General features: G+C 36.9%; 1 protein-coding gene and 1 long non-coding RNA gene across 5 annotated transcripts in view; one reads left to right on the top strand and one right to left on the bottom strand.

Moving 5' to 3' along the window:
- Window positions 1-27,177, bottom strand: part of LOC105499326 (Ras like without CAAX 2) — a 384,381-nt gene that overhangs the window by 9,413 nt on the left and 347,791 nt on the right. Inside the window, exon 5 of one of the 3 annotated variants that reach the window (XM_011771904.3) lies at window positions 22,290-22,358. The exons of 1 other annotated variant lie outside the window; for it this stretch is intronic. In XM_011771904.3, the coding sequence (XP_011770206.1) occupies window positions 22,332-22,358 (27 nt within the window). In that variant the 3' untranslated portion in view covers window positions 22,290-22,331. Of the gene's footprint in view, window positions 1-6,863; window positions 6,963-22,289; window positions 22,359-27,177 lie in introns of those variants that run through there. One more of the 3 variants, XM_071085443.1, reaches the window with a different exon arrangement.
- The window catches only part of LOC105499376 (uncharacterized), a 201,440-nt gene that overhangs the window by 156,756 nt on the left and 17,507 nt on the right, over window positions 1-27,177 (top strand). For both annotated transcript variants that reach the window (XR_011616925.1, XR_011616926.1), the window contains exons 3-4: window positions 13,868-14,005; window positions 26,561-26,688. This is a non-coding gene — a long non-coding RNA (uncharacterized lncRNA). The remainder of the gene's footprint in view (window positions 1-13,867; window positions 14,006-26,560; window positions 26,689-27,177) is intronic.

Raw genomic sequence — 27,177 nt, 5'->3', positions numbered from 1 at the left:
ACTTTTCAAATGAGGAGTTTCAGGCTCAGAAAGGTTAAGCAGTGGTTAAGAAATGGTTCAAGGTCACACATCTAATTAAGTAAAATGTCCATCAAGTTCTACTATCTTCCATTAAGCACCGCTTCCCTTCTTTCTTGCTGTCTCTCATGGGGAAACCTTTCCAGTTCCCTGTGCTGAGATTCTATACATATTTAGTTGATCTGATGTGAGGTTTTACAACTTAAGATCATTCTTAAATAGTAAACAAATGGCACACAATATTTTATATTGCACTTACATGAAAAGTTAAATTTTAAATAAATATAGAAATGTGGGGGATGGGGAACAAATGTTGCAGAGAGATTATTTTAGGGGTAAGAAGCAATTGATGCAGATATCATTATACCACAGTGCCCCTCAATTGTAAAGAAGGAAAGTTTTTGATTTAATGTGCCACCTGGAGGCCTTAGAAAGCAATGGCAGAAAACAAAGAATAAAGAAAAATGTCTCATATAAGTAATAGAAAATTTCAATAACCCAGGGGTGCCATCTTTTTAATATATATGACCTTTTTCACCAAAGAAGATCACCATGTAATATGCCAGGCACTCCCTGAAATGCCATTTCCCATCTGCCAGAGGAGGCATTAGAACACAGCCACAGCTGCATGGGGGGTTGATGAGATCACTGGGGCAAAAAGGCAGGCAGAGCCTGTTCTAGTCCAGCCCAGCTGCTAGTGGGAAGCGGCAAGCATCCTGGCCAATTAGACTTTCAGTCCCAACAATACGCTGACTTTAGGAGCTTTCTAGCTCTCTGCATATTTTTATCTTTTACCCGAGCTCGGTAAAAATAAAATACAATAAATTAAATTATTGTGAAGGTAGCCAGAGTAATGGTGGTTGCCTCATCAGCGATATAATTCTTAGCAACACAAAAGGAAACTCTGACACTGCTTTGCTATGATTGCTAACCTTGAGTGAAGGAGATTGGCAGAAAGATGGGTCTGGCTCCTCCAACAGAAGCTTTGCAAGCAAAAATCTTAGTGGTTATGCCTACTGGGTGCTGTTAAAATGCTTAGTGCATACAGCAAACTCTTTGGGATTTATTTTATATTTTTAATATCTTCTTGTAAGTGTTTCACTCCATTATTTCCCATGGAGCTATTAATTTTCATTATGCAGCCTACATTGTCAAAGTAGCAGGAATCAAAATTTCCTGGGAAACACATCTTATTTGCTAACTTGAAGGAAAAGTGGCCTGAACTTGAATTTTTCTATTTTAGTTTGTGTATAATTGATTTAGATCAGTTTTAATGATGTTAATGGCCTTGCCAGTTTTGGCCAGTTGTAGTGAAAGTGCTTTTGATTTATTAAACTTGATTTATTCACTTATTTAATATGAGAGTTACTTTTTTAAAAAAGAGATCATCTTCCGTTTAAAGGTAAGTGCTTAGATGTCATCACAAACTCCTTCCGGGAAAAGCAAAACAAAGCAAAGCATTGGCAAGATGTCCCACGCTTAGCTGCAGTCACTGAAACATGGAAAACCATTCTTGACAGCTCAGAGTGTGCTCACACGGTGTTCCTTCCAAGAGTACTCTATCTGCTCTGCTATTTTTCCCAATTATCTTTTTTAGATGGGTGAGCAAGTCTGCAAACTAAGCAAAAAACTCAACTGGTGAGGAGATGTCTGTAACTTCTTAGCACATCCCTCTTTTAGGAGGGATTATGTTGGAGTCTCCTTCTCTTGTACTGTAAATGAAGAGGGCAAGAATCCTCCTTCCCTTCTTTGCTGCAGGGAGAAGGAAAAGAACTCCTGGTCTTGGTATCAAAAACTCAGATTTCCACCTGGGTTCTTAGACTGGGAAGGGGTGTGGATTGTGGAAACGCAAGGGTAGGAGTCAACAGAGGCAGTTTGGTTGTGTGCTTGTCTGTAGGTCTCTTTAGAATGTGGAGTACATTTTACACCATAGAGCCCATCATTCCTCAACACATATTTTTATGTCTTTACATATGGCTTTTTTTCCCCCATCTGGAAAGTCTTTCATTTTTCTTCTCTCTCACTTCTTCCTGACCTACTCAAGGCTTTACAGACCAGTGCAGTCAGTCGACGGTGACCTTGGTGGCCTCTGCTTTGCTGTGCAGCTTATCTTCCTTGAGGGAAGTTCATAGGCCTTAGTTGTTTTATCTCACCAACAAAACTGCAAGGCAGCTGGACAGAAATATTTTGTCTTATTTTAATCCTCATTGTGCCACACATTAAGCAAGCCACACACTTTGCAGTGGCGGGTGCTCATTAAATATTTAATTTGGATGATGATGAAAATGACACCAAATAAACAGTCACTGGAGACCACAGAGTCCATTATAATGAGATCATAAAATTGAAATTTCAGAGGCCAGGATATTGCCCTCGACTGTATTTTTGCTATATTGTGGGCTTCAGCAAATGCCTACAATTATGCTACACTGGGTAGGTTCTGGAATCAGATTACCAGGATCCAAATGCTGGCTACACCACACTTTAGCCATAAATTCTCAGGGAGTTGCTTAGACTGTGGTTTAATTTCCTCATAAAACTCTACTTCATAGAATTGGTAATAGGATTTAATGAGCTATTACATGAAAGGCACTTATATAGTTCCTAGTATACTGTATACTCCCAATAAATATTATTTTTGATTTGTCTGTTTGTTCACTGTCTGAAAAGAAGACAGGAAATTTTAACTTTTTTCAGACCACATTGTAGCCCGTTTATAATTTTTTCTACTTGTCACCATGACCTACAAATTCTACACGATGTTATCTCTGTCTGTTTCCCCAAGTCCGATTCATACCACTCTCCCTCATTGATTATATCCCATCATATTTGATACATGCCCAGTACAAAATCTTCTTGCCTTCAAATATTTACAGTTGTTGTTTCCTCTGCCTGAAATGTGCTCCCCTACAGGTCTCCTCCTGACTGTTTTCTTCAAGTCCCAGCTGAAATATCAACTCCACTGAGACACCTTGCCTAACCGTCCTCTCAAAAGCATTCTCACACATCCCCACTAATGCAATCCCATTACTCTTATTTTATCGATAGGAAGGGTATTTAATTACTATCAATAGTAATTAGTGAGATGATCTCACAAATTTGCCTATATGTATTTTTCATCACCCACCAGTATAAAATAAGCTTAGTTATTGCTGAAAATGTGTCTGTTTTGTTCACCTCTGTACCTGATCTCCAGCAAAGTGGCTGGCACTTAAGAGGGCTCATTATTTGTGAATGACATCACTGGAACCCAGGCCATGGGAATACAGCTGAGGCTACAATAAACAGAGGAGTTGGTTGTCGATTGAGACAAATAGATAAATTAAAAAGAAATCTCAGATCAATGACAGTGTTCAGCACAGGGTACAGCACTGTGGTGGCATTTACAAGTAGTGCCCAGCCCTGTCTTAGTGGTTCTCAGCTTCCTGAGACAGGGAGCCTTAATCTTAGACCTGAATGGCAAGTAGTAATTATTTAGGTTGGTGAGGGGAGGTGGGATGTTGGGGGAACAGGAAGGAGTCTTGGTAAAGGGACTAAGAAAGGCCTAAGGCAAAAGTGATCATGGTGCTTTTGTGGGATCATCAGTAGTTAATATGGTTTAGACCAGAGCACAAGGGAGAAGAAGTGAATAAGAGCACAATCAGAGGAAATTAGTGAGTTTAGATGTCTAATTTATTCAGATCTGTATGAAATATATTAGGAACCCATCAAATAAGTAATTTTTAAAAAGCCTATTTCTTGAGTGCCTACTCCGGAAATGTAATAGGTTTTCTCTCTCTTGCTGTTCTGGAGAAATATTGATTGAATGGAAAGAAAAGCAGGACATAATAAATTAAATGGTGTAGCCAGTCGTTCTGAGAAACGGGATGGTAATGGCTCTAGGGTAAAGGGTTTTAGACTGCTTTGTACAGGAGACATTTGAAGTCTCAAAGGCCTTGTGCTTTTCATCCCAGAAGCTCTGGTGTGCAGGGTGGAAAGGTTGCCATGGCAGCCAGTAGTTGCCATGAAGGGAAAAAAGAGAAGGTTGATGCTAAATATTTTGCTAACAGCAATATCTGCCTTCTTTTTTGAATTTTTCTCCTAAAGACTTTGCTTTTAAAAATACCTTGCTAAAAATACAAATCAATAAACTTGGGAGGTATGTGCAATATATATAAATGCAGGACTATGCACGTGTAAATATACATACATGTATGTGCATGCTTAAGGATATCTTCACGTGTTTGCACTAATAAATAAATGTGTGTATTTGACGTATATTAAATCAATGGCTCTTCTGAACCTTCAGGGGATTGGTTATTATGAATAACTAAATTTTCCATTTTAACATGGCCTAAAAATGTACTCTTTAAAGACCAAAGAATTTTATTATTTAATCTATTATGTTAACAAATTTGTATTAGGTAAAAATAGAAGAAAAAAAGTTATGTATTATACTTGTAACACATAGAACAATTATAATTAAATAATAAATTGTATAACTCTACAATGTCTGGATCTCCTGCAGAATATAAGACCAAGAAGGCAAGGGATACTATATTGCCAGCAACACCTCAATGCTTTACAAGTGAACCATGTTCAATAAACACCTTTCCTATCTCTTCACTGAATGGAGACTGAATAAATGGATAGGAAGCTGAGCAAAGAGGAACCAACCAGTTACTACAGAAGAAACTCTCCGTGAATTAACTAAAGAATTGGAAGCTAAAATCTCACTTGAATTACTTAAGGTTTTAACTTATTTTCATTAACATGTCTATGCAATTCACTTAAAGTGTCAAAATCCTTGATTACATATGTTGTCAGGTTAGAACATGACCCTGCAGAATCTCTGGACAGAAAAATAAGAAGACCGGGTCTTCACGCCTTCTTGAATGAAATCTAGGGACCACAGTAGCAAATGACTTTGATGAAGCCTAGAGGAAAGCTCAAGCCTCCCCAGAGGTATCCTGGGCTCCTTCAAGCTCACAATCAACTTGTATATCTTTTTGGATTATATTTGGGTAAAGCATGCCATGAAAAGAAGGATGAACTAGAACAAAATAAATTTTACAAAAGTTCTAACCCCAGTATCTACAGAAAACAAAACTGAACCAACATTCTACATTTTCTGGCCTTACACACAGGGAGCCAGGTATTGTTTGAAAATGTAGGTGCCTGTGCTTATTGGTACCACTATACATTTATATTTCAATCTTAACAGAGTCATCAGTGCTCTTGTCAATCGTTCTACTTATTATCAGCCAGTTCCCTTTCCTATTTCTCATTTAGTTCTTCAAATCCTTCATTTTTTGTCTCAGGTCTCTGACCCCATCCTTATTTTAAGCAGATGCTCTCACCCTCCTATTTCACCTCAGTGAGGAAATAAAAGCATCCCAAAAGTATGATTTCAACATCCTGGACTAGCACCTGGAAACTCATCTGTATTATTAGACATCTTATCTTACTCTTGTCTTTGTTCTCTCAGGCAAAGAGAGGTTACTGATTCTTGTCAAGTTTGATACTGCTATCTGGGCTGAATAACCTTTTTTTTTTTAAATCTATTTCAATCCTGCAGTACTAGTTGTCCCACCTTTTTCCCACATTTTCAGTCTTCTTCTGTAACAGCCCCTTTGGTTTCAGAAAAATATTCAAGTCTCAACTATTTTTAGTATTCAGTTCATTTACTCTCTTATATCTGCCCTTTTTATAAGATTATACAGAGAGAGGATAGGGCTGGGGAAGGAAAGGGTTAGAAAAAAAAAGATGTACAATTTCAAAATAAAATACATTATAGGTTTATGTGCTGGTTTATCTTAATCACTTCTAATTTTCACATTAATGTTCACAATCTGTATTCTATTTAACCTCATTCTTCTAACGTGGTTTTGCAAAGGTATCATTCTTACTGTCAAATCCAATACATGCTTCCAGCCATTTTTACCAACTGCAATATTTGACAAATTGCCTTCCCTTATTTCAATTTTTCTCCTTTGAATTGATGGTTTCCTCCTTTCTTGATTTTCTAGTCCTTTTTTTTGATAACCCTTATTTTATTGTTTTTTTATTTTTATTTTGAGAAGGAGTTTTTCTCTCATCACCCAGGCTGGAGTGAAATGGCACAATCTTGGCTCACTGCTACCTCTGCCTCCTGGGTTCAGGCAATTCTCCTGCCTCAGCCTCCCAAGTAGCTGGGATTACAAGCATGTGCCAGCGTGCCTGGCTAATTATTATTATTATTATTATTATTGTTGTTGTTGTTGTTGTTGTTATTTTTGTATTTTTAGTAGAGACAGGATTTCACCATGTTGGCCAGGCTGGTCTCGATCTCCTGACTGCAAGTGATCCGTCTGCCCAAAGTGCTGGGATTGCAGGCATGAGCCACCATACCTGGCCTGATTACCCTTTCTGAATATTCTGTCTGAATATTCTGATGTTTGACTCTTCACTCAGGCTTTTCACAATTATGTGCCCATTGATTCTGTCCTTGATTCTGACCAGGACTTAAATCATCAACTCCTACAGTTCCCATGCCTTCAGGTTGGACTGGAACTATATAAATGGCTTTCCTGAGCCTCCAGCTTGCAGATGGCAGATGTGGGACTTCTCAGCTTTCGCAGTAGCATGACTCAATCCTTCATAATAAATCCCTTTCACTGTATCTCTGTATATCCTATTGGTTCTGTTTCTCTGGGGAACCCTGAGTTATACAATCCTAAAAGCAAAAGAATTCAGGATTGCAATAATCTTAAGGATCATCTTTCAGGCCATTAAAACATTACCTATGTCTCTTCCACGTCTCTGTTAATGACTGTTTAGTTTCTGGAGGCACGCACTTACTGCACATTCCTCTGTAAAATGACCATTTCCGTCAATGTTTCTTACATGTAGTCAGAAGAAGATTTGAATTTCTGAGCTAAAATTGTTCCTGGTCATCAGGTACTTCAAATTCCATCTTCTATGAACTGAAAAAATGAAAACAGTTTGGGAATACCTAAATTTCCAAGATAATATAGTTCTTCAATATTGGAATTGGCATTAAAACCCAGGACTCTTTTTATTACCCTGTCTCTACACAAAGATAATGCGGTTAAAGAGATGGTGCATAAGACAAGAGCATTTTAATATAGAGTAAAACGAAAGAAAAGGTTCAGGAAAGAGAATTCCTGGGGCAATCAGGCTTGCATTGAGATGTGGGAGACAAGGATTACAGGCTGCTGCCAGTTTTTACAGTTTTTGTCAGAAAGCAGCTGAAAACCTTAGACTGCTAGAGCTGGGGCTTTCACTTTGTTAAATCAAAATATATATACATATATACACACATATATGTATATATATAACATGAATATGTATACTATATATGGTATATATAACGTATACATATCTCTATATACTATATATGTATATATAACATATGTATATGTGTATATACTATATATGTATATATAACATGTGTACATGTGTATATACACATATAGGTATGTATATATACTATATACGATATATGTATATGTATAACATATGTATATATGTATATATACTATATATGTATATATAACATGCATATATAGTATAGATGCTATATATACGTATGTATATATGTATATACTATATATGTAAATATAACATGTATAGAGTATATTTACTGTATGTATATATCATGTATATAGTATATTATATGTATATATAACATGTATATATGTGTTATATACCTTATATATAAATACATATTATATATGTATATATAACACTTGTATATGTGTGTTATATACCATATATACATACTATATATAACATGTATATGCATATATACTATGTATGTGTATATATACATGCACATATATAGTATATATACATATATACATATGTTATATAGAATACATATACACTACATATTATATATAACATAGTATATATGTTATATAATATAGTATATATACTATATTACATATCTAGTATATATAACATATATACTGGTATATAACATATATACTAGATATGTTATATATAACATGTATATATAGTATATATAGCATATGTATATATAACATGTATATAACTATATATAGTATACATGTGTATATATACTATATATAGTATATATATGTGTGTGTATATATATAATTTTTTTTTTCGAGACCAAGTTTTGCTCTTAGTTGCCAAGGCTGGAGTGAAGTGGCATGATCTCTGCTCACTGCAACCTCCGCCTCCTGGGTTCCAACAATTCTCTCACCTCAGACTCCTTAGTAGCTGGGATTACATTCATGTGCCACCATGCATGGCACATTTTGTATTTTTAGTAGAGACGAGGTTTCTCCATGTTGGTCAGGCTGGTCTTGAACTCCCGACCTCAGGTGATCTGCCGGCCTCGGCCTCCCAAAGTGCTAGGATTATAGGCATGAGCCACTGCACTTGGCCTATACTTTTAAAATGTACATTCTCTGTCTTGATAATAGACTATATGTCTGCAAGTCTCTATCCCCTGGATTTTCGGAATATTATATGTAGATCCAAGTGACTGCACAGATGACAGCTTTTAACTGTTGCAAGAAATCCCTCTGTGGCCTTAGAAACTCCTTTCATTTGTTGCTTCCCAAGCCTAGTTGCTTGATCATTCTTCGGGTGAACAAAATGACCTGCCTCAGTGGCCGGACACACAGCATGCTGGCGTAAGGAAGGTAATCTTGACAAGTTTGTTAAGAAGCAGCAGCCTGAGACTGCATTTCTAAGTCAGTGACACCTGTTTTCTCTTCCAGATTCTGGTCATGTCAGAGCACCTGGCAAACAACACTATCACTGCAATGGCTTGTCAGCTCACTGACATTATCTGTGCTTTATCCTCTACAGAAGCAGCTGAGAACATAGTTTGTGTTAGTCAAAACAGTAAGTCTCACTGAGATACAATGGAAAAAAGCATCCTATTTAAGAGGATGGTTGCTGAAATCAAACGGCCTGGGTTCTAGTCCCATTTCTGCCACTTACTAGTTGAGTGACCTTAATTGAATTACATATAAACTCTAATACTCAATGTCCTCATCTTAAAGTGGGTTAAGAGACATGATTGATTTAATAAACAGAAGGCCATTTGCTTATTGTATACTAAATGTAATGATATAGGGACTTTTTGCTTGTTTCTTCATTTAACGCATGGCTTGTCTCCCTGCATGCATCATGCATCCTGATATGAGTGATGAGTTTGATTCTTGTTTTTATGACCACCATGAGAGGGTGAGGTTGGGACTCCTATGATTAGATATTCTAATATAGTTGACTTTATTGCCATATCTGTCCTCATAGTAGTAGACTCTTCCTTTGGGCATACTTTACTGAATCAGACCTAAAAGCATTTTGCTAAAATCACAAGTCTTCGTTTGCAAAAGCAATCACAGTTATGTTAATCAATGCAGGCTAGAGTCACTTTTCTCTTCAATCTGTTGAGAGACATAGATATTGTTTCAGTTTCCTAGTTGTTTTCCCACACTTTTCTTCCGCATAGTCCTGTAAATTCCTTGTTTTCCTTCATTATCCTGTTTTATCACTTTAGCTTTTCTCCTTGGACTTGTCTTTTTTTACATCTTCACTAGTCGATATCCTGCTAATCCTTACAGGTTTTCTAAAGTAACTCTCAGTCTCCACTTCAAGAAGTGTTTGTTGATCTCTGAGACTAGGTATAATTTTTTTTTTAAATAAAGAAATCCATAAGCATTTGCTGCTTATCACTTGTCTATTATTACAAGTAATAATTTTTTCTTATTCTTTTTTTTAAATTTATTTATTATTATTATACTTTAAGTTGTAGGGTACATGTGCATAACATGCAGGTTTGTTACATATGTATACTTGTGCCATGTTGGTGTGCTGCACCCATCAACTCGTCATTTACATCAGGTATAACTCCCAATGCAATCCCTCCCCACTCCCCCCTCCCCATGATAGGCCCCGGTGTGTGATGTTCCCCTTCCTGAGTCCAAGTGATCTCATTGTTCAGTTCCCACCTATGAGTGAGAACGTGCGGTGTTTGGTTTTCTGTTCTTGTGATAGTTTGCTAAGAATGATGGTTTCCAGCTGCATCCATGTCCCTACAAAGGACACAAACTCATCCTTTTTTATGGCTGCATAGTATTCCATGGTGTATATGTGCCACATTTTCTTAATCCAATCTGTCACTGATGGACATTTGGGTTGATTCCAAGTCTTTGCTATTGTGAACAGTGCTGCAGTAAACATCCATGTGCATGTGTCTTTATAGCAGCATAATTTATAATCCTTTGGGTATATACCCAGTAATGGGATGGCTGGGTCATATGGTACATCTAGTTCTAGATCCTTGAGGAATCGCCATACTGTTTTCCATAATGGTTGAACTAGTTTACAATCCCACCAACAGTGTAAAAGTGTTCCTATTTCTCCACATCCTCTCCAGCACCTGTTGTTTCCTGACTTTTTAATGATCGCCATTCTAACTGGTGTGAGATGGTATCTCATTATGGTTTTGATTTGCATTTCTCTGATGGCCAGTGATGATGAGCATTTTTTCATGTGTCTGTTGGAAAAAACTGCTTTAAAGTTCATATGGAACCAAAAAAGAGCCTGCATCTCCAAGGCAATCCTAAGTCAAAAGAACAAAGCTGGAGGCATCATGCTACCTGACTTCAAACTATACTACAAGGCTACAGTAACCAAAACAGCATGGTACTGGTACCAAAACAGAGATATAGACCAATGGAACAGAACAGAGTCCTCAGAAATAATACCACACATCTACAGCCATCTGATCTTTGACAAACCTGAGAGAAACAAGAAATGGGGAAAGGATTCCCTATTTAATAAATGGTGCTGGGAAAATTGGCTAGCCGTAAGTAGAAAGCTGAAACTGGATCCTTTCCTTACTCCTTATATGAAAATTAATTCAAGATGGATTAGAGACTTAAATGTTAGACCTAATACCATAAAAATCCTAGAGGAAAACCTAGGTAGTACCATTCAGGACATAGGCATGGGCAAAGACTTCATGTCTAAAACACCAAAAGCAACGGCAGCAAAAGCCAAAATTGACAAATGGGATCTCATTAAACTAAAGAGCTTCTGCACAGCAAAAGAAACTACCATCAGAGTGAACAGGCAACCTACAGAATGGGAGAAAATTTTTGCAATCTACTCATCTGACAAAGGGCTAATATCCAGAACCTACAAAGAACTCAAACAAATTTACAAGAAAAAAACAAACAACCCCATCAAAAAGTGGGCAAAGGATATGAACAGACATTTCTCAAAAGAAGACATTCATACAGCCAACAGACACATGAAAAAAATGCTTATTCTTTACTAAAGGTAACTTTCATGGACATTAGAGCAGTGTTCCTTTTATCTCTATGTCTTTTGCAAGTGGAAAAATCATCAAACTGACTTGAAAACCTGACCTCTATTTCCTAATATTAAATATTACTGAACTCATTGTTTATAAAATCCTTCTCTTCTTCCAATTAACACAACTCTTTCTTTAGTAATTTCAATTCTTAGTTCATCCCCCTCTCATAATATGTGAGTATCAAAGCGACCTGAATTTGCAGTTATTTTTTAAAAATTATTATTATTATTATCATTGAGACAGAGTCTAGCTCTATTGTCCAGGCTGGAGTGCAGTGGCACAATCTTGGCTCAGTACAACCTCTGCCTCCCAGGTTCAAGCGATTCTCCTGCCTTAGCCTCCCCAGAAGCTGGGATTACAGGAATGCACCTCCCTGCCGAGCTATGAATTTGCTCTTGAGATCAGCAATTAATTTTTCTCAGTGACACCTAATTCAGCAAAAGTACCAGTTCCTTTGACCAACTGTAATTTGTTTAAGTGCAAACTATGCATTGAGATGGAGGAGGCAGGGATTAGAGGCTGCCTGGTAGAGATGTAAGCCAAGAAATCATGGAATCATTGTCATTAGAGACACTGCCAGAAATAAGTTTATTCACATGTGAGAGAACTCCAGGCCATTTGTATAGGTCTCACTGGGAAGAAGTTAATAATATTAAGAGGAAAATAATTATCTGTTAATTTTATATCTTTTAGACTTATGCCTGGCGTGTATAAACAGATCCAGAATAAACCCCTCCCATTTCCTTCTGTACAATAACTCTTCTAATATGGAAAATATAGATCATGTCTTCTATTAATTGTTTTACCACTGAACTGTATTCAAAAGACTGTTTTGTCTTATTTTCAGAAGACAGACTTTAACCTGCAGAATCTTAAACAAAAATGACGCAGAGAGAAGAAAAATGAGTATATGGTTCTCTTTCTTTGTTCTTATAGCAACCAAAAATAAGTATCCACAGAACAAATAAATATCAACAACAACGATGAAATTTTGGTTGCAAGATCATTACATTTCTAACAAAAAGGATGCATAACTGCTTGACCACACCAGATATTAAAGGTTTTTAAAACTATGGTTGATACTCCCTCTGATTGGATAAGAGTAGAATTTCAAGTCTTAGTTTGTCCCCCTCTCATAATATGTGACTATCAAAGTGACCTGAATTCACTCTCAACTTTTTAAAATTAGTTTTTAGTTGAACCACTGCACTGAAATTTATTTGTCATATTAGAACTTTCTGCTTTCTAGGAAATAGCTTCCTTCAATGACCTATTCCAAATGCATTTTCCCTAGCTTGCAGCCTCTTAGGAACATTGGATTAGCAATGTTTTTGTTGATCTCAAATCAACCAATGCAGTGTATACGTAACTAGTAGACCCTCCATAAATATTTTCTAAACTCTAATCATTCAGGTGAACATTAGCAAGATGAGTTTCATAATGCTGCCATGCGTCACTTAATGATGGGGATACATTCATGAGAGATGTGCCATAAGGCAATTTCATCATTGTGCAAACATCACAGACACAAACTTAGATGGTACAACCTACTATATACCTAAGCTACATGATATAACCTATTTTTCTAGGCTGCAAACCTGTACATCATATTGCTATGCTGAATACTGTGTGCAATTGTAGCACAATCGTAAGTATTTAAACAAAAGAAGGTACAGTAAAAAATCAATATAAAAGATTAAAAATGGTACACTGGCCAGGTGCGGTGGCTCACGCCTGTAATCCCAGCATTTTGGGAGGCTGAGGTGGGGGGATCATGAGATCAGGAGATCAAGACCATCCTGGCTAACACAGTGAAACCCGTCTATACTAAAAATACAAAAAATTAGCTGGGCGTGGTGGCAGGCACCTGTAGTTCCAGCTACTCAGGAGGCTGAGGCAGGAGAATGGCGTGAACCCAGGAAGCGGAGCTTGCAGTGAGCCAAGATCACGTCACTGCACTCCAGCCTGGGTGACAGCGCGAGACTCCATCTCAAAAAAAAAAGGTACACCTGTATGGGACGCTTACCATGAATGAGTAATGAGTCAATGTGAAGGCCTAGGACATCTCTGTACATCACTGTGAACTTTCTAAACACTGTACACTTAGGCTACACTAATTCAATAAAAGCATATTTTTCTTTCTTTAATATTAAATTAATCTTAGCTGACTGTAGCTTTGTTGCTTTATAAACTTTTTATTTTTTATAACTTTTTGACTCTGGTAATAAAACTTAGGTTAAAACACAAACACATTGTATAGTTGTACAAAACATTTTATTTTCTTCTATTTTAAGTTTTTTCTATTTTAAAGATTATTTTATTTTTGATTTTTAAACTTTTCTTTTTAAAAGTGAGACACAAACACACACATCAGCCTAGACCTACACAGGGTCAGAATCATCAAGACATTACTAAGTGATAGGAATTTTTCGGCTTCACTATAATCTTATGGGACCACCATTGTAGATGCAGTCCATCATTGACCGAAATGTTGTTTTGCAGCACGTGATGGTATATCTGCTTTTCTGGGTCTAAGATGAGTGACACTGAATTGTTGAAGGATGAGGAAGATGTTCTGGATCAAATAAATAATGCTGCAGAGAAGATTAAACCAACAGAACTCAGAAACAACTGTTACACGTGAGTTTCATTCCAAAAGAGATAAGCTAAGTTAGTGTTCTGCAAAGCAACATCGTGGTCACACTGATTTGGACACTACTTTTCTGACCTGTAAGATCAATGGAGAGGTCTAGAGGATAACTGAAGTTACTTCTACTCTCAGCTTTTAATGATTTCTTAAATTTGTTTTTCTTTGCCTCCCTCCTTGCCTGCCTATCCTTTCCTCTTGAATCAATCTTTCTATGTTCCATTTCCAAGAGTATAACCAACATTCACCCAGATGCTAACCACTTCCCAACTTCCATATGCTACACCCTAGCTACTTAAAAGTACTTGCACATTTTAGAATGTATCATTACCTCTACCTAGATGCATTTTCCAGGAACATACCCCATCTCTTGAAGGTTCAACCTCCACTGTCTTCGAAGTGAGCCATTATCTTTATCCCTTAAACATACATCTTTCCATGTATCTTATAGATTAGATGTCCTCTTTCCTCCATAAATAGCAGTTCTTGAGGAAGAAACTATCAAGTTCACCTTTTATCCTCAGAATTTAACTATAGCAGAGTTTTAATAAATATTTTTTGAATAAATTGGATTCACAAATAAAGTCACAGCATCACATCACTAATGTTATCCTCTCATCGGCTAACCTTATTTCACTAAGCATGTGCCATCTCTGAGAAAGCTATGAAGAATTAGCATAAATAATTAAAACAAAAGTTTACTTTAAAAACTAATTTGTGATACAGCCTTATTTAGTTTGTAGTGTTTACTTGCCAGCTGATTTGACACATTTGAGAGTCCATTTATCTAAGCTATCTTGAAAAGTCACGGTGGCTTATTGAAGCCTTCATATTTAGGCACTCAGTGTATCCTTCATCACTAAGCTTCTCTGAGGCTATATTTTCTTCTCAATGGGGCTTGGAATATCCATTAATTTTGCCATTAGTTTCTGTAGCTGATGCTTGGAAGGCGTAATAAATACATTTGCAAATTGGTAGGGTGAATATTTTGCAATTATAGAAGCAATTAATATTTAGTTGTGTAAGAAAAAAATCTTTTAAGAATCATGCATCCAATAACAAGAAGTGTATGCCAATGCCTAAGCTTTAACTATATGTAGAGAGAATAATATCAGAACAATAATGCAAATGACTCAATTCATGGACAATTTAAGAACAATACACTTTAACTTGGAACATGTCATTTTCTTCTCTGAGACTTGTTGACATACAGCCTGTCCTCATGAAAGAGGAAATATTTACCGTCTCCACAGGTATTTTACAACATTAAAATTCTATTTGTGGCTTTCTAAACCTCCCTGGAAAATTACAAGTGAGATTAAAAGAAACTCTGACAGCCTAGGGAAGAATTGATAGATGACCTGCCGTATTTAAGACAGCCAACTTTCTGCTAAGGTCAGCCCTCACATACTGAGAGGACAAAAGCAAAACACAAGCCCCAGGGAGACCAGAGAGGCTGAAAGAACAAAGTGTGTCAACATCAGTGACCTCTAGCCTTAGACTAACAGGAAAGACTATTCTAATATGTATGTTTATATCATAGATGCATAAATGTTTACTTTCATATTTTTATGTAGACACATATAATACATAATATGTTTTGGCTGAAACCCCACCCAAATCGCAACTTGAATCGTATCTCCCAGAATTCTGATGTGTTTTGGAAGTAACCCAGTTTTAGGTAATTGAATCATGAGAGCTGATCTTTCCCGTGCTATTCTTGTGATAGTGAATAAGTTTCATGAGATCTGATGGGCTTATCAGGGGTTTCCATTTTTGCTTCTTCCTCATTTTCTCTTGCCACCACCATGTAAGAAGTGTCTTTCACCTCCTGCCATGATTCTGAAGCCTCCTCAGCTATGTGGAACTGTAAGCCCAATTAAACCTCCTTTTGTTCCCAGTTTCAGGTATGTCTTTATCAGCAGCATGAAAACTAATATAGTAAATTGGTACCAGTAGAGTGGTGTGTTGCTGAAAAGATCTCCAAAAATATGGAAGCGACTTTGGCACTGGGTAACAGGCAGAGGTTGGAATAGTTTGAAGGGCTCCGAAGAAGACAGGAAAATGTGGGAAAGTTTGGAACTCACTAGAGATTTGTTGAATGGCTTTGTCCAAAATGCTGATAGTGATAGACCAATAGAATCCAGGCTGAGGTAGTTTCAGACGGAGATAAGGAACTTGTTGGGAACTGGAGTAAAGGTGACTCTTCCTATGTTTCAGCAAAAAGACTGGAGGCATTTTGCCCCTGCCTTAGAGATTTATGGAACTTTGAACTTGAGAAAGATGATTTAGGGTATCTGGCAGAAGAAATTTCTAAGCAGCAAAGCATTCAAGAGGTGTCTTGGGTGCTGTTAAAGGCATTCAGTTTTATAAGGAAAGCAGAGCATAAAAGTTTGGAAAATCCACAGCCTGACTATGTGACAGAAAGAAAACCCCAGTTTCTGGGGAGAAATTCAAGTCAGCTATGGAAATTTGCATAAGTAGGAAGGAGCCTAATGTTAATCCCCAAGACCATGGGGAAAATGTCTCCAGGCCATGTCAGAGACCTTCAGGGCAGCCCCTCCTATCACAGGCCTGGAGGCCCAGGAGGAAAAAGTGGTTTCCTGGGCAGGTCCAAAGTCACTGTGTTGTGTGCATATGAGGGACTTGGTACCCTGTATCCCAGCTGCCCCAGTCATGGCTGCAAGGGCCAACTTAGAGCTTGACCTGTGGCTTCAGATGGTGGAAGCACCAGGCTTTTGCAGGTTCCATGTGATGTTGTGCCTGTAGGTACACAGAAGTCAATAATTTAGGTTTGGGAGCCTCCGTCTAGATTTCAGAAGATGTGTGGAAATGCCTGGATGCCCAGGCAAAAGTTTGTCACAGGGGTGGGTCCCTTATGGAGAACCTCTGCTAGGGCAATGTGGAAGAGAAGTGTGGGGTTGGAGCCCCCACACAGAGTCCCTATTGGGGCACTGCCTAGTGGAGCTGTAAGAAGAGAGTCATGGTCCTCCAGACCCCAGAATGGTAGATCCACTGACATCTTGCACCAAGTGCCAGGCAAAGTCAGAGACACTCAACACCAGCCCATGAAATAAGCTGGGAGGGAGGCTGTAACCTGAAAAGCCACAGGGACAGAGCTGCCCAAGACCATGGGAACCCACCTCTTGCATCAGCATGACGTGGATGTGAGACCTGGAGTCAAAGGAGATCATTTTGGAGCTTTAAAATTTGACTCCCTCGCTGGACTTTGGACTTGCATGGTCCCCATAACCACTTTGTTTTGGCCAATTCCTCCCACTTGGAATGGCTGTATTTACCAATACCTGTACCCCCATTGTATCTAAGATGTAACTAGCTTGCTTTTGATTTTACAGGCTCATAGGTGGAAGGCACTTGCCTTGTCTCAGATGAGACTTTGGATTGTGGACTTTTGAGTTAATGCTGAAATGAGTTAAGACTTTGGAGAACTGTTAGGAAGGCATGATTGGTTTTGAAATGCGAGGACATGAGATTTGGAGGGGCCAAGGGTGGAATGATGTGGTTTGGCTCTGACCCCACCCAAATCTCAACTTGAATTGTATTTGCCAGAATTCCCACATGTTTTGGGAGGAACCCAAGGAGGGGTAATTGAATCATGAAGGCCAGTCTTTCCCATGCTATTCTCATGATAGCAAATAAGTCTCATAAGATGTGATAGATTTATCAGGGGTTTCCACTTTTGCTTCTTCCTCATTTTCTCTTGCCACCACCATGTAAGAAGTGCCTTTCACCTCTCACCATGACTTTTGAAGGGTCCCCAGCCATATGGAACTGTAAGTCCAATTAAACTTTTTTTTCCCCCAGTTTCAGGTATGTCTTTATCAGTAGTGTGAAAACAAACTAACACAATATATATGTATATACATGTATATATGTAGTAATATATGCATAATATAGTATATAGCATATATATAGCCTCATGAGAATAAAAATAAGATGCAGGGATTTTTTAATATCTTTGATTTATCATTATAGATTTCTGCTTCTCACCCTCACTGATCTAGTTATCTTTCTGAATAATTTTGTCAGAATGATACTGGGATCAATGCAAGATAGATTTTGATGAGGAGTTACGCTTAACAAAATCATCTAAGTCAGGATGGCAGGCCCAAGTGCTGGTCTCAAGGTAGCCAAGAAATAAATTACCCTCTGGGTGCCTGAGCCAACCAACCACCAGTCAGCAGATGTTCAAGGTTTCCATGGATACCTCATCCTGGGCACAGGTGAAGCGATAACTCTTCAGAAGCTCTTTGCATAACTATGATGGTGGAGAGTTCAGTGGAGGTTAGCCTAATTAGTTACCAAGGTGAAATTAGTTTCTATGACAGTTTCTAGAGCCCACTTTAATCACAGGACAAATAGAAATGAAGAAATGTAATTGTAAAAGAAAATAGAGATTTAAACTTATATCTGTTTTTATTGTTCCTCTAATATTATTGAATGATTTCCTGTTGCTTATAACAGAAATTCCCAAATTTATGTTTTAGGAAAGTTATCCCATTTCCTAGCTGGATACTAGATGTTTTATGAATTGCAGGATATACGACCATGACCAGATTTCTGTTTTTCATGGATAAGGTATATTTTATAATTTGGAGTAGATTGGGCTGGATTCTACATACATTTCAATGATAGATTTTTATCATTGCCTGCCCCGAAGGCCTTCTCCCACATGTTTGAAATGATATCCCAACTTCCCTTTGGATCAATACACTTCTGTTTCTCAGCTCAATGGTTTTTATGGAGTTGACCCTATTTCTGGCTTCAGGGGTAGGCAAGTAACCCAGGCCAGGCTATTCAGAGAACTACATCTCTCTATCCAAATACTGGTTCTGTGATTAGCATCTAACCTAAACAGGCTGATATGATCCCTCTGTGGGAATTTTGCTAGCATTCTTGGGAAATCATCATGTCCTTTGATAGTAGAAGCTAAGATTCTGAAGTGTTTCTACCTAAGAAAAACATCAATAGAAAGGTAAGAAGAAGAAAGAGAAAGATATATTCTGATAACATCATTAGGGGCTCTGAGTCTACTTATACCTGAAGCCAACTGAATTGGATTTCCCGGTTATAGGAGCTAATACATTCATTTTTGTGACTTTATTTTTTTAAAACTACTACATTGGTGTTCTGTAACAACTGAATGGGTCCTAATATAGTTATCAAGGGTTTTTTTCCAGCAAATAATATACAATTATGTAAGCCATTGCCTGGGACTCCTTTCTCGTCATCTGGGGTTGCCAACTACTATGTAGATATTACTGTGAAAAGATCCCACAGTTGAAAACAAGATAAATTTTAAATGGCCAGGTTCAATGGGAGCCTGATACCCTTTACTAGATCTTCATATTTTGTACCAAATTTCAAGAATTGGTTATGTATTGTTTGAAACATAGATGTTTTAAAATAGGCTAAAAGCAAAAACAATTTTTTTTTTTTTTTTTTTTTTTTTTTTTTTTTTTGCACACCAGAAATTGGTGAGCAGCATACTATCACTTCCTCTCTCCATCTCATGGGACTCAGAGGGCCACTCTATCTATGATTCCCTGTAGAATGTGATTATATTTATAAGAAAGATGTCTTACTTCCTAACTGGATATTGAATGTTTTCTGAATTGCAAGATATACCACCATGCCTAGAGCCACTGGACAATGGGAGAATGAGTGAACCTTAGGAAAAGGGCAGAGTGTCACAGTGAGTTGGAAGAACTCCAATATGGGTTTCTACAGATCCAAGACAGTCATGGTTGAGATTCCTAGGTTTTTTGGTAGCCTAGGCTGGGTTTGGAAAGAAAGTGCAGTTTATGACCGTCCACCCAGAGACTGCTTCATAGGGCCAAGAATTGATGCCTGGGGTATGCACAGAGATCACTGAATCAGGAAAGGAAGAATGTGGAATTGTCCTGTGGTTTCTCCAATGTCACAGATCATTTGGGTCACCTAGGCACTGAAGGACAAGCTAATATATCACAGCTTGGACCGCTGTCACTGCCAAAGACCAGTTGGTAGGATAGTCACACCCTCCAGAGTCAGCAGAAAAGTCACAATGACCTAGATGCATAGCTTCCTATCTGAGTAGAACATAACAATCCTCATGTCTCCCTCCATAGACTACACACATATATACCTGCAGTTTCTGCAGTGAGAGAAAGTTGATGGAACAGGAAGAGAGAGTGAGAGGAAAGTGAATTAGTGTTCCATTTCCTTGGCATGAGTCTCATTCTAGTTCTCTGAAAGTTCAGCCCAAGCTCTTGAATATGGGACTCTGAAGCAGACAGTGACAAACAGTAGCAACTAGACTTTGTTAAATATTTACCAGATATGGGATAGCTGTAAACTGGAAAAGACTGAAAACAAAAAGGCACAACTGATACCTTCTTGGTAAAGGATAGAGATGTTGTTGTTCGGCAATATTACATTTTCTACTTTTGCATGCCAGTTCACAATGGGTTGGAACTTAAAACAGCAAAATATATTTCAGTTATGTCTCAGAGTCGAGACTGTTCAATACAATCTATCCGTTGATACTCAATGAAAGAACAAAGAAAAAAAGGAAAGAAGAGAAGGATGGAGAGATGAAAGAAAAAAAAAAGGAAGGACTCAATCTATTACTACCATCAATAATTATAGTATCAAGACAGATATGAAACATTAGTTTCATTGTGATGCCATTTTCTCTAATGTTTCTTGTACCTTCTTCTATGGTGATATTTATCACATTTCTCTTTAATATTTGTTTTTATGTTGATATATTTTACTTAAAATTAAGCTCTTTGAGGGAGAGGAAGAAGTATACAGTAATAGTTAAAAGCATAAATTATTATACTTACATATCTGTAATGAAACCTCATAATCATGAATTCAAATCCTATGGGGCATCAGGCAAACTATTTTACCTCTCTGAGCATCAGTTTAGCTGTTTTTGTAACTTTTTTTCTCAGAATTTGGTATTACCATACAGTATATATGTAATACATGTTTGATTATTACAATCATGAATGAATTGATTTGAACAAATACATGGAGGGTGTTAAGACAGCCTTCTCCTTTCATAAGGGAAAGAAGTCACTAAACAATTTAGATTTTTTTCTAGTTTATTTTCCAGATAATTTCTGTTATATCTGTTGGGATGCAGCCTAATTAACTTGTTTGGTTGCTTATTGACTGGCAATGTTATTCAGGGTATGTTTCTTTCCTCAAATATGAGCAATAGAGTAGTTCAAAGAGTTACAGTGACCTTTCAAGTGAGGCAGGAATTAGAAATTTTGCCATGCTGCCCTTTGCAACATTTTTGATGGCTGTCAGTCCATGCATGACTTGCTGATATGACATTTATCCTATGTCCAAAAAGATAAAGAATCGCTATAATAGGGTCAGGGTAATTGAATAGTGATGGCAGAAGCAACTCAGATCTGCTTCTTGAGTTGGCAAGAAGGGGGTTAGTTAAAGAATTAGAGACAAATATAGATGAGAAGTTATCCAATGACAGAAGTTGGGATCTCCAGAAGTTAAGTGACTCATCCTAGGGTACAAAGCAAATTAATAATAAAACTGGCATGAACCCCCAAGTCTTCTGACACCAAATCAATGCTAGAATGACATGGTGAGTGCTTCCTCTTCCTTCAGAATTTCTCTTTGAAAGCCATTGTCTTTGGATGCATAAAATACCTGACATTGGCACACACTTGCCCGCTGTTCTCAACGGCAATATTTTGACCTTAATAGTTTTTATCTCAAAGTAAGCATCTTTCTCCTGAATTCACTTTCTTTCATTCCAAACATAAACCTCTAGCTTAATTTCATTAAGAATTCCCTCAGCAGTGCCTTCAACCCTCCAACCTTTTGTTCTCAAACACATAAATCCAATAAACTTCTAGGTCTTCCTGAAGTATAGGAATCAAGGCTTTTACATTGTGACATAATAAAAAATGTATATTTTGTCTCTCCTACCAGTTCCTGACAAAGAGCTACTAAAACCTTTGTAATTTCTTGAGCAATTAGGATGCTAGGTACACCTATTTTTCTAATATTTGCTCTTTGACCATGGTTCCTGATGCGGAGCTCCTAATAAAATGTTCTCGGTGATAAAATTGTCTTTTGCTCTAATGAGGTGACTTTTGATTTTCTTGGGCTCCTGGGTGAGAGCTGATCACCAGAAAGGCCAAACCATGATTAAAAACTTGAACTTTTCAGCCTCACCCCCAAAACTCTGGGAAAGGAGATCCTGGGGTAGTTGGAAATGATTTTTGCCCTTACCTTTGGGAAGCTCTTTATACATGCTGCTGCTGCACAGCAGGTCTAGCGAAACCTTGGAGAGCCATGGGTCTGGGAGAAGGGTCAAGAATAGAGAGCAAACATGTGTTTATTTAAAATTCTCCTCTCATTTGAGACAACTTACCTTCCAATGAGAGCCATAAACTTAAGCTGTATTAAAAAGGCTTGTTTCTTTATTCATCCACGGAAAAATAAAATTGTTTTTTACCCCCTTCTGTGCAAGGCAAAGACTAAATATTGGTGTTTTCTTAATAAATATTTATGTGTATGTAAATAAAGTGAAAGTCTTTAAAACTCCTGATAGTTGTGAACTGATCATAAAGTTTGATGCAGAACTAACATCTCTGACTGTCTGAGAAAACAGATTGAAAGGAAGTCAATTCAAACCAAAAGTAATGGAAGGAAGCTCTTTGTACATGCTCGGAATAAATAATAAAGCCAGAGTGATAGCCTTGAGAAACAATTTAAGGTAAGAATATCGGGAATAGAAACTGACGAAAAAAACAGTTTATTTTCTAGATCATGGGTGTGGCAAACTAAGGTTATTAACATGGGTGTGGCAAACTAAGGTTTTTAACAACAGTGGACTTGAATAGTCAGCCAGTACAGAGACCAGAAGACTGAAATTATGCCCTCCTTTAAGCAAATTTGTTTTAAATAATTTATTTGGTGGTAGGACTGTACTACATGCTGGGTGAGCAGTATCTAACATAGTCTCTGTCCTCAATTTCTGAGTGTATATTTTAGTACTGAAATGCATAGTAATTAGTCAATTTAATATACAATAGCAATTACAATAAATGCTATGAAGGATAATTGTATGAGGAATTAATGAGTATACAAATTTGAATACATTCAATTAAGGAAGTCGGAGAAAGGATCCTCAGGAAATAATAATTGATCAGAAAGATGACAGAAGAGTTGCCATTAATTAGATTTACCATGTCTATCTCTATAACACAAAAGCTGGACCCTTCCTATATTTTATTCTTTAAAATAGTAATTATTTAAAATGACTAAAAGGAAAATATTTTCCTCTTTAATTTACTTGGTTTTCCTCTAAATTCTAAGTGCTACACAAAAAGGTTTGTAGAAAATGTTGGACTAAACGTGAATGAGAGCAATGGAATTGACAGTTTTACCAATGCTGTGAAAAGCAATTAATCAATGTCACTAGGGGCCAGTAGGTTAACACTTCTTTTAAACAAAAAGTATTTTCACATCTGTAAAAGTTAAGAAAAGGAAAGCAATTCAGACCTTTTAAAAAATGTTTATTTTTCCTCTTCGAAGTCTCACTGTGAGACCAGTATTATTTTAATGACTACATATTTAAATGGTAGACTCAATGGTGGCTTCTTTGCTTTGCTTTGTTTTGCTTTGCTTTGCTTTTTCCCCTCCTCTCCTCCCAACTTCACAGGCGATTTTTCCAGACAGGATCTAGTAATTTAACTATAGGGGGAAAGTCTCTAACAGGCAGAAAACCATGAAGGGTAAATCCACTATGTGTCTTCCTTGGAGAATGACATACTCTCTCATTGCTGCCCCACAAGTTGACTGTATCAGTGTATCTATGAAAGACCTGTCCTCAGATAGAAAAAGAAGAAAAGGTAAAACATAGAAATATTATCTATCATTTCCCCAGACAGTATTTATGTAACACAGAGAAATCAGGTCAATCAGGTAGCCAGGCAATTTTTTTTTTTTTTTGAACATTATCAATTGTTCAAATTTACTAGACATTTTTCTTAACTAAACCAAATGAATAATTTGACACCATGGAGAGATAGCCTTACTCAATTTGTTTATTTATTTTAAATATTAATATTATTGTGAAATATTAGAAGGAGAGCTATATCTAATGTCTTTTATTCTTATCTTAGTTTTCCCAAAAGTAAAACATTTTTTGAATGAGAAGTTTATACTAGATTCTGAAATTCCATGACCTTTAATACATAGTGATGGAAACACGAGGATGACCATGACCACCTATATGTTCTTCTAGTGACACTTCATACGCAACAGTGTGATAGCAGAGATTGAGACTTAAAATTGTATTATGCTTTTGAGCACATTACACCTTATCATCTATACTTTTCTCATTGCAAAATAAACAAGAGGAGTAGAAAATGATATTTCGTTGAAAAAGTCAACTTATGTGTTTATCAGTTTATATTGATATAACAGGGAGTCCAAGTCTTAGTGGCACAACATAGCAAAAGTTTCTAACATACATTAAATTTATTTCTGACATATGCAATCTTCACCACAGTTTGGCTGAGGGTTCTGTTCATTGTAGCCACTCAGGAATCCATTGTATTGTAAGAGCTGCCATCTTCAATAAGGCTAATCACTATGCTAGAGAGAAAAGACATTTCTGAAAAGCCTTGCAGTAATAATTAAATATTTGGGCCCAGAAGTGACATACATCATCCCACTTACAATCTACTGGCCAGACCAACCACATGGCTTCACACAATCATAAGAAAACCATGAAGGGTAAATCAACTATGTGTCCAGAAGGTAGAAACCCAGAAATATTTTAGGTACCACATTAATAAATGCCATACCCTCTTAGGAGTAAACAGTGATGTCAGGACCAAAATAGATTGCTCATAGCCATCTATGGGTTTCCTCTTTGCTAGATTTCCCCAAGGCAGTTCTGAGGGCAGAAGAAACTAACACACACACACACACACACACACACACACACAGAGATGTAAATACACATATATACACACTTTCATACTTTCTTTTCTCCTTCCCAGTACTATTCAGTTTAAAAAAAAAAAAAGTATCTTGCTTAAGGCAATAAATTGATGTGATGAGATCATGAGAAATGCTGTAAAAGCTCGAAGATGGGTTCAACTTACTTTGTAATAAAAGTTGGCAGCTGCAAGTGGTCTGGATTTTGGCTCAAGAGTGTCACAGTGTAGGAAAAGGGCATAAACACAAAGGGAAGATACAGTGATAGGAAGGATAGAATCTGAAGAAAAGTATTTCCAGGTCTTAGACAAATGGAAATATATAAACAATTGGAAAATAGATGATCAAAAGAGCAAAGACATCTGAGAATAAAGATAGACGACAATTTTATTAGATTCATTCATTCACTTATTTATTCTTTCAGCAATTACTAACTGATGGCTGACACCTGCTAAACCTGTAGTTGGCTCTTGATACAGAAAGTACAAGATCAACACAGTCATTCACTCCATGGAACTCATAGGCTTACACATAAAAGGGTAATATTATTATCATAACTAATTTTTAACCTTCACTGAGAACTACTACAAACACATGAACTCTGTGTTCATTGGAAATTATACCAAAAAAGTAACAAATGTCAATTTTACTTGCTTCTTAAATCTATCAATATCAAAAATCTTATTTTTCAGCCTGCTTCTTAAATTTATCAATATCAAATATCTTATTTAATTTTAATAAAAACAAACTTATGAAATAGTACTAGTATCATGTCCATTTATGAACAAGGACACTGAGTCTCAGAGAGATTTAACAACTTGCCAGAAGTTTTGCACTAGAGCCTAAATTCAAATTTGAGAATTGTGACCCTGTTTCTCACACTCCCAATTATTGTTCAACAACAACAACAAAATAATAAAATAAGTCACATGCAGGAGATTCTGTGCAATGAGAAGCAATGGGAAGGGCATAAAGAAGGGAAATAACATTATCAGAGTTAATTTTCAAAATGTGATGGTCAACATGTATCTAAAATAGACTGTAGAAAGTCTAGAGTAGAAGAAAAAGGAAAACAAAGAAATTTATTGAAGTATTTTAAAGACATGAAATTGGATTAGGGTGGTGGTAGAAAAGGTGGAGGAAAATGGTCAGATTCTGCAATACCTTGAACATACTGTTCCCAGATTGCATGTGGGTTTAGGAAAAGAGGAGAGAAAGTTGTTCTTAGGTTTGTGTCCTGATCAGTTGGGTGAATAATGTGCTATTTACTGAGATGGAGAAAAACATAAAAGTTTGGGGGCAGGAGAAATAAAAAATTCTGCTCAGAAATCTTTCAGTTTGAAATAACATATTAAGCCTTCCAGGGGAGAAGAAGAAATGTCGGTCTGGCCATTGGGAATACATGTCTGGACTTCCAAAAAAAAAAAAAAAAGAGAAACAAACAAGACTGGAGGCACAAATTTGGGATTCAATAGCCTACAGATGGCATTTAAGTCATAGTCCTGGATGTCTGAGTATAAATAAATCTCTGGGACTTTCAACATTTTCAGGTCAGGAAAAGGAAGAGGAACCAACAAAGAAGACTTAGAAGCAGCGGCCAATACAACAGGAAAATAACCCGGGGAATGTAGAATCCTGAAAGCCATGGAAGGAATGCCTCCAGGTTCAAAGGAAAAAGGTGATCAACTGTGTCAAAAGTTGCTGCTGATATGTCAAGTAAAATAGTGTTTAATATGTTGGAGTTCATTGTCAGTATACATATTGTCATTTAGATTCAGGTCAATCTTCACTTCTGATTTGTTAGAGATTTTAGTAACATAGCTGTAGACCACAGTTTTATTTTTTCTTTGGAAGCTACTGTTACCAAAACTTGAATTTTCAAGGCTTACTCCATTGAAGAGGCTAGTTGTTTTCTCCTAAAAACCTATGTTTAACTTAAATAGCTAGTATCAGATAAGCAGTAGTGTCTGGAACTTTTAGCCAGTATAAACCATATAATCTCTTGCTACATGATAAAATAATCATATATATTTAAAAAACATACTCATAAAATGATCATCAATAAGTAAAGAACAGTTGCACCATAGTAACTCCAATTTGGCACACCATTTATCCTATTGGTCCTCTTTGCATATTGGTTTTCAGGAAAACTTTTTTGTGTGTGTTC

This window comes from Macaca nemestrina, chromosome 19, assembly GCF_043159975.1.
Source record: "Macaca nemestrina isolate mMacNem1 chromosome 19, mMacNem.hap1, whole genome shotgun sequence".
Lineage (NCBI taxonomy): Eukaryota > Metazoa > Chordata > Mammalia > Primates > Cercopithecidae > Macaca > Macaca nemestrina.
The sequence above is the reverse complement of the archived record's forward strand: the minus strand, read 5'-3'. Positions and strand labels throughout refer to the sequence as shown.